We start from the raw sequence: 9,393 nt of genomic DNA on the forward strand, positions 1-9,393 counted from the left end.
GGATTCAGCGCCTTGAAATAAATAATTTTGCTCAAAAAAATGAAAAATAAATGTAACTGAGAATAGAGTGAAAATAGCTCTGTCGGCCCACAGATGTTTTCGGTGTGATCACAAAATCTGCGGACGTTTGCTCTGTCGCCCTGCAGAGTAAAATAACTTGATTGGAACAAAGCTTAAAGTTGAACGAAAATTAAACGCTCATATTTTTACTCTGGAACAAAGTTTCAAAATATTTCTTAATTTTTGTTGACCCATTATGCAATTGGAGCGATGTTTATAGAATATTTTTATCATAAAACTTACTTTTTAGGCTGTATTTAAAAAAAATTCCGGTAACGTACCCCCTTTTGAACACCCTCCAGCTCCTAGACCCCCCCAGAACATTGCGTTCTGGAACCTACATTGTTACAAAAACAGCACTGGTTAGGCCTTCATAAAATTATGAACTGAACAGTTTCATAGGCGACTAGTAAAGAGTACATGGTCATGTTAAAGAATCAAATTAGAATGCTTAGCCTTTCCATAGTACTACTTGATATAGCAACTTAAAAAATATTGGCGCCCTAGTTTTACATCACCGAACTCTCAGTTCGGTGAAAACCGGTACAGCGTGCCCTATGTCATGATTTATCTATCCTTCATGATTTCTCTGTGTTGAGCCACCACTACTGCGGATCACAAGATGGCGATGGCAGCTGGAAACTTTTTTCTTAAAGGCTTCAGCCTTTTTTTTTTTAATTATTTAAATCGTTGCAGTCATTCGCCATTTGCAGTGGTGTGCGCAAGCCTTCAATATGGAATGTAGAATAGAAAACTATAGACCTTAAATCAAAAATGATAGTTAATGATATTAAAATAGTGTTGATGAATATTAATTTTCAGTCTATCATTTCTCACTTTCATTCTATTTATTCATTTCAGCTATCAATTCTGGTGCATCCTGATAAAAATCCTGATGATCCTGAGAGAGCACAGCAAGCTTTTGAAAGTGAGTTGATTTTAAAACTTTAGATTAAGTTAATGTCTTATTGTGAGATGTTAATACAGCTCTTTCTTAATGTTTTATTTTTGCTGAGTGTGATGCCCAAATGAGCTCCAGGCTTGTATGAATAATTAGTCCAGTCAAATGGTCGTTTTTCAGGAAACAGTCCCGAAAGAATTTTTCTCGACGTTTCTATATGTATTTTGGGGCGCTGAATTCGAATCTGAAATTTGCTGACACGCCAGAGGGCGGCTTCACCCCCAAAACTTCGGACTTTTTTCAATTTTCCCATTTTATCTCGTGAACCTTGAGTTTCTCAAGAAACATCATTCTCGACAAAATTGAAGAGAATAAGATTCCCAATAAATTGAGTGGTCGCGAAGGATTCTACCATTTTTGGTTCCGGAGCTACGAATTTTCAATAAAGGGGTATTTTTTAAGGGGTTTTCAAAATCAAATAAATAAATTTTTATTGTCATTAAGCAACATTGGCAATAGACAAAGTCAAAACTATACTAACATTATGCAAGTCAGAAGGTTATAAGTTAATGTAATTGAAAGTATATACGATATACATATAAACACATAAACAAAACTACATCTAAAGTAAGCCCAGAAGAATTCAAATATTCATCACTATACAAACAACAGTACAAACAAGGCCCTGTCAAAATGTTAAAACAAGAAAGAAAAGCTTTAAGCAATCAAGGAATCAAACATCAATAATCATATCGGAATCCATGAACTCTTGTATAGAATACATTGGTGTTTTCATTAACCAGTTGAAAAGTTTCATTTTAAATCTATCTGTAGACTCATTTATTAAGCTTAGAGGTAACTTATTGTACAGTTTCAGACCAATAATATTGTAGCTATTCATTGACTTTGAAAGCCTTTGGAATGGTATATTCAGTCTATTCTTATTTCTTGTTGCATAATAATGTATGGTATGTCTTGGAATTTTCTCTACCTTTGTTTTTACATGTATTAGAGCAGTGTATATATAAAGATTTATGATTGTCAAGATTCTCAACTTAATAAAAAAAGGTCTACAATGCTCAGTACTATTACGCGCATCTGCTAATATCCTGAAGTAAAAGTACACTGCTAACATGGCTACAATTACCCCAAAACAACACGCCATATAAAAAAATACTTTGAAAAAATGCAAAATAGGCTGACCTTACATAGCTATCAGGTACATAATTTTTTAATTGCTTCAACAAATAAATAACCCTAGACAATTTACTATTTACATACTCAATATGTGGCTTCCATATTAATTTTTCGTCAATATATATACCTAGAAACTTGACATTATTCACACTATTATCTGTTGGAATTTCTCTTAAGCTAAAAATCATTTGTTGAGTCTTATTATTATTCAATAGGAAACCATTTGCCCTGAACCATATGCTTGCTTGGTTTAAAGTATGTTCCATCGTAAAAGCGAGTTTTTGAAAATCTGAGTCTGAATTGAAAAAAGTGGTATCATCTGCGTAAAGCATTGACTGAGATGTCACTGATAATGGAAGATCATTTATCATCAGGGTGAACAGTACAGGTCCAAGGATAGAGCCCTGAGGAACACCAAACTTGATCATTTTTACCTTAGATTTAGTATGACCTACATAGACTATTTGCTTACGGTCAAATAAGTATGACCCAATTAACATGAGGCTTACACTGTTCATACCGTAGAGACCAAGTTTATTCAGCAGGATTGTGTGGTCGACACAATCGAATGCCTTGCTGAGGTCACAAAAGGTAGCCTGAGCAAATTGACCTGTTTCAAAAGCATCCAACACTTTTTTAATCAGAGCATCTATTGCAGATGCGGTAGATCTACCTTTTATAAAACCAAACTGAGCTTCACTTAAAATGTGCTGTTCACTTAGGTAATTTGAGATCTGGATTTTTATTACTGACTCAAAGATCTTTGAAAATATAGGAACTAATGATATGGGGCGAAAACTAGATGGACAATCTTTTGGTCCCTTTTTATAAACTGGTACTACTCTTGATAATTTGAGTATAGATGGAAACACTCCTTCCGTTATACAACTATTGATGCAGTAAGTTAGAGGTTCAATAATGCAGTCTATGACCTTTTTAATTATATTGCTGGATAAATTGTAGATGTCTACACTGTCAGATGACTTAAAGCTATTAACTATATCTAATATAATGTTAGGAGTTACTTCAGAAAAACCGAAGGCAGGCCTCCTTGCTGTAGTGCAACTTTCAATAAGTTGGGCAGCAGTAGTGATTGGCTGAGCAATTTTATCATGCACTTCTTCAACTGATTTTACAAAGAATTCATTAAAAGCATCTGGAGGAATACCCATACTAACATTACGACTCTCTATTTTAACTTGATTGATCATTTTCCAGGCTGATTTACGTCTATTACTGGAGAGCTCAATCTGAGTTGAGTTGTACTGTTTCTTGGCTGTATTTATAGCATTCTTATACTCAGTCCTAGCATTACAATACGCTAATCTAGATAAGTTTGTCTTGTCTCTTATATATAAGTGATGATACAATAACAATTTGTTTTTCATTTCTAACAACTGAGGTGTATACCAGGTGGAAGGTTTCCTCCTCACTTTGGCTTCAGGAGAGTTAGTTGTGACTCTAACAATTTCCTGTGGTATGCACAAATCAAAATAATACAAAAATATTTCCATAAAACGGTTAAAAATAGCTTCACCACCCACTTGGTTAGATAATTTGGCTACCCAATCTATATTTGATAGTGCAGATCTAAAATTTTGCATCTTCTCAACAGTTACAGGTCTAGTAGAAGCCATCTTTGTCCTGACACCGCCATCCCCTTGGGCCAAATTCAATAGGCTCAGAAAAACACAATCATGGTCAGAAAAATGGAATGCTTTTACATCTATGTAGATATATTGTGTGCCTATGTTGGTAAATATATTGTCAAGGCAAGCAGATCCCCTAGTGGGCCTTAAATTTGTGCAATAAAAGTTGAACTGCCTTAATAGATTTTTCAACTCATGAACTGTTGCCTTATCTTGTAGTACATTAAACTCAGCATTAAGGTCACCTCCCAGTACAATGCGATAATTTTTCCACCTGGGTCTACTGAACAAATGTAAAACCTCATCAAGACCCTGTAAGAAAAGAGCAGGGTTTCCTGAGGGCGATCTATACAGAGAAACTACAATAAGCTTAAGTTTATTAATAGCTATGCCTGTTACTTCAAAATTCTTTTCACTGTTGAGACAATCCAAATCTAATTTAATACTTTCTTTTGCAAGCTCAGGTCTGACATAAATAGATACTCCCCCATGTATGAATTGTTTTCTACAATAACTATTGACTAAAACATAATCATCTAATTTATGATAAATTATATCTTCTTCCTTGCACCAATGCTCACTCAGACAAAGAGTGTGACAATTGTTTTTATTCCCAAATTCATTCAAAACTACATGTTTATTGTTTATACCTTGAACATTTAGATATCCTACATTAAATTCTGAGGTAATAGACATTTCAATAGGTTTACGTAAGTTAATTGTCGTGGGATTAATACAGATATTACTAGTGGACCGAGTTATTTTAGTTTGATGACCTACGGTCTCATTTAAAGATTGTGCATTACAATTAGTAACAAAAGTTTCATTTTTCTTACAACTAGGTGAACTACTCGTAATAGCAATAGATGAACAATCTATACATCTGAAAAATAATTGTTGTCATTTCCCTTTTGACCTAATGTAATAGTGTTTTTGGTTGACTCTAAAGTGGCATTGATTCGAGTTACAGTATTCAGTATCATGTCAACAATATGTTTTTTACCAATTCTGTTAAGATGAAGACCATGAGACGTGTGGAATCTTGCTCCCAGTGAACTTAAATCCGTAAAAACAACGTTAGAGAAGCGTTTGCTTATGTTTTTCAACTGTTCATTGGTTTTACGTACTTCCACATTTACACATGACCACTGGGGTAGATCATAACGGTGTGGTACGGAGAACACTAATACGTTAGTATGTCGCAGTTCCAAAAGTCTCTTTTTGAACGATCTAATAAAATTATTTGATTCATTTGTTCCTACGTCATTAGTTCCAGCAATAAGAACCACTAGATCTTTCTCACACATATCAGAACACATACTATTGCACTCCTCCGTCACTGCATCAAACTTGGCACCCGGTTCATCATATTTAGAAAGTCATGATCACTCTCTGAAGAGACACTCTTGGCAACCTGTCTTCCCTGACTGTCCGAAAAACACCTAATCTTCACTCGCTGTTTCGTGTTATTACTGTCAGTCTTATATTTTTTATGTATGTCTCGTGAGTCATTATTATTTGATTGTAAGTCCTTTCCTTGCACCAGTTGTGTATTATTAGTTTTTAAATTCGCCCACTGGAGTCGGTCCTCACTTCGTCGCTGCGTCAAAACATCACATGATGCCGAATTCACTAGCACCTCGTATTTATTCTTCCATCGGTTGGCTTCATCTCTGGACATTTCTATTTCACTCCGTAAGACACGGTTGTCAACCTCCAAGGTTTCCACAGTAATGGCCATAGATTTAAGTTGATCTTTGATAGCCAGATGTTCGTTCTTAAAATTAAGCGCCATTGAACTGGACTCAGCTTTTTGAGATATCACTTGATTCTCGAGTATTTCAATTTGCATCTTCAATTCTTGTGAGAAGGCAATTAAATCATCTCGTTGCTGAAGAAGCTCGACTGTACGCATACTATCTGAAGAATCAGTTAAGACAGTCCTTGTGGTCGGCGTATTTACACCCATATCACAAGTCATAGGTGATGAAAGTGAACTTCTGTTATTTCTAGGAGTTTTTGAAATAAATTCTGAAACTAATTCACTCTTTGAATTGTCACTCGCAGGATCCAAATCTGGAGCCGGATGATTGCAATCTGATTTAAATTTATACTTTTCAATATAATAATTACCTTTAGACACAGAAGATGAGAATCATAGTGCTGGTATATATTTTGCAGTGCATAACAATACCACAAACAGTCATGTATCGAAATATATACTGTATGAATTGTTATCTTCTGCCTTATGTATATGAACGTAATTAGTTTTAAATTAAAAAATTAACAGTCACGGGTGCCTTCTTTTATACTTTTTTTGTTTTTTATCTTATTATTTATTATTTTATGTCTATTATACCTTTGACTTAACTTATTATTTGGTTATACTTTTACTTTTAGTTTAACTTATTTTTCCGTTCAACCATATTTCTCTTCACTTTGATCGTACCGTACACAATTAGAAGATTCTGTATCTCTTCAATAAGTTTTTCACTCTCTAAGTTGAATGAGCCCTCACCGTCACCATCAAAAAGTAAACTGAACTAGTCGGTGACGGCGCAGGCACGGCTCGGGCAACAAACAAGGTGACGGTACTGACACGGTGCGGTAGTATGTGTCCCTACACGTTCGAAAGCATTTGTTTTCTCACTCGCCGTAGTACGTCCGACACTCGACCGTGCCGCGGCGCGGGCTTTGTGCGGTTATTTGTGTCCCGGCCATTAACCAGCAGGTAACCCGTTCTTTGCACTGCGAAAATTTTGTGTTGTAAAATGCAATCTCTTATGTCCAGGAAACATAGAAAAATAGAATAATTATTTACTATTTTGGCAGAACTACGTGGATAATCTACATCAGAGTAGAAAATTCTCAGCAAAAAAAAATAGTTTGATCGTTCTGGAACCTGCAACCATTCATGAGCCGCGCGTGCTACCAATTACGCTAAGGAGACACTACTTGTAGAAAGCTCTGTTTGGTTGGACTTTTATTATTGCGTAAACTTCGAATCACAAATTGGATAAATTTGTTAAAATTATCAAATTGAATTAATTGATTGATGGCAATGAGAACGAGCATATATCCATCCTTGGTAAATTCAGAATTGTTATGTAAGATTATAGGTTAATCATAAGTATACAAAAAGTTATTCAAATAAATCGATTATTCTATCATGACATTATGATTCAATACGCCTTGTAACAATTGTTCGTGGAAATCTTCTGTGAATAGTACTGTATTTAAAAAGTATATCATTTTCTGTCTGTAACTTATAACATTTTGTTTTTTTTCAGTCATAAGTAAAGCATGGAAAACATTAGAAAATGATGATACAAGGAAAAAATGCTTGGATGTAATAGAAGAAGCGAAAGCTCGGACAGACCATATGGTAAGTACATACTACTTACTACTTATAAACACTATTAAGGTAAGTAGGCCTATAGTAAATTACATTGCAGTTCATTTTAACCTTATGCTTTGACAATACAATCCATTGTAACTTTCTTGAAACTTCAATTGATTTGAGTTCAACGGGAGATTTATGACTTCACAATTATTTTAATAATACATTTTGAAAAAATTCTCATTCATTTTTTAAAGCATTTTTCATATTAGTCGTTGGTCATAAATTCGATATTTCAATTATTTCCAAACTGATAGTACTTTTAGTGTGGTTTAATGCATTTAATAAATCTCCTATAATAATAACAGCAACATCCTTCAGTCTCTTACTCGACGTCTTTTTTCCAAAGAAAATGCGGAAAAAATGTTGGAAGCCAATATAATTTCCTACTGTGCTAATGATAATAATAATATAGCGGTCTCTGAAAATTTATCAGATTTTGTGCGGCACAACAATGATCAACAAAATTTTTCTCATATCTGGAAAGTTGGAAACTTGTATAGTAGCTGCTAATATAGTAGAAACCAATGATTAATTCTCCATTTTGGATTCCACGGGAGAATTTCTCATCAAAGATTTCCAACTATTTGTAAAATAGTTGATTATATCATAGTGAAACAATAGGGTAACTATATATCCCATGGTATAGGGCGTTTATGTCGCAACTTTTACTTTGCGTAAGATTTTTACTGTTTTGTTGGGGTTGCGAGTGTATGAACGGCACAATATGAGCGACTACTAGCGTCACGCAGCTCCACGGGAAAGAACTACGTGGACTATTGGCTTGAGATAACAGTAAAAGTTGCAACATAAACGCCACATACCATGGGATATCTACTTTTGCTATTGGTTCTCTATGGGTTCTCTATGGTTATATTGATAGACAATTTCAATAAACAAATATTAACATATGAAAATAACGAGAACTGAATTTCATTGTTACACTTTAAACACACTGATTGTTAGATCTCTAGTCAAACCCTTGTTTAAACCTTCAGTATCTTATCTGAATTTATATTTGAGTATACATTGAATTCTGTGAGTTTTATAAAATAGGTATCTTTTAGGGGCTCTTAATACAAGTAACTTACTCAAATGGTAATCAGAACTTCCATTATGCATTCCAGTTAATTAAATTAACTAAAAATCATAGATGAGAATTTTCGAATTTCCAATATTTGTTTTCAGATTTTAGAAAAACGAAAACGACAGAAGAAGGAAGGCAAAGATGGGCAAGTAGAGGAGGACGACCCGGCGGCGTACAAGCACGCTGTCTATGTGATGACCATGAAGCTATTCGCCGACATGGAGAGGAGAAGGAGGGAGTTGGATGTCAGAGATGCCGAAGAGAGAAAACGAAAACGCGAACAAGAAATAGAAGAGGAAGAGAAGGCTTCACTAGAAAAAGAGTGGCAGAAAAATTTTGAGGTTAGTTTCAAGCCACCACTGCATATTATCAAATTTTCAAGTAAGTTACTAAACGCATTTTGTACAGTTGAAAGAAGAATGAAGTTTAAAGAGGGGATACAAAAATTACGGAACTTTAATAGAGCCACATTATTCACATGATCAATAATGTCTTGTTCAAACATTATTATTGATGTATTTGAGACATTCTTGTTTGAAAATACAGTACCAACTCGGTCAAAAAACTGCCCTAGATCGTGCCACCTGTATCTACTTTCTTATCTTCTCCTATCTTTGATCCGATTGAAATAATTAATTGAACGAGCGAAGTGAGGTCTAAGTTTCAAGTCGACGGTTTGGCATTTCTCTTAATGTTTGAATGTTTATATGTTGCGCATTTACGGTGAAACGCGGTAATAGATTTTAATGAAAATTGACAGGTATGTTCCTTTTTAAATTGCGCGTCGACGTACATACAAGGTTTTTGGAAATTTTGCATCTCAAGGATAATATAAAAGGAAAAAGGAGCCTCCTTCATACGCCAATATTAGAGTAAAAATCAGACTATAGAATTATTCATAATAAATCAGCTGACAAGTGATTACACAGATGTGTGGAGAAGCCAGTCTATTACTGTATTCGTATTATAGTCCAGTCACTATATACATTGGTGCATGCAATTTATATTGTAGTTCTGATTTTTACTTTCCTTGCCCTATTACCATAGGTAAGGAAAGTATTGCCCTCCGAAAAAAATTAAGGTACCCCAATTTCCAAAT

At 34.6% G+C, this 9,393-nt stretch overlaps 1 protein-coding gene across 1 annotated transcript; it reads left to right on the forward strand.

The window, feature by feature from the left end:
- Positions 1 to 819: 819 nt before the first annotated feature.
- LOC120355778 (dnaJ homolog subfamily C member 8-like) lies at positions 820 to 8,880 on the forward strand. Its single transcript, XM_039444470.1, has 3 exons — positions 820 to 988; positions 7,098 to 7,192; positions 8,396 to 8,880. The coding sequence occupies exons 1-3, from the start codon at positions 835 to 837 to the stop codon at positions 8,774 to 8,776; spliced, it is 630 nt and encodes a 209-aa protein (XP_039300404.1). The 5' UTR covers positions 820 to 834; the 3' UTR covers positions 8,777 to 8,880.
- Positions 8,881 to 9,393: the final 513 nt, after the last annotated feature.

The sequence above is a fragment of the Nilaparvata lugens genome, unplaced genomic scaffold, assembly GCF_014356525.2.
Source record: "Nilaparvata lugens isolate BPH unplaced genomic scaffold, ASM1435652v1 scaffold4753, whole genome shotgun sequence".
NCBI lineage: Eukaryota > Metazoa > Arthropoda > Insecta > Hemiptera > Delphacidae > Nilaparvata > Nilaparvata lugens.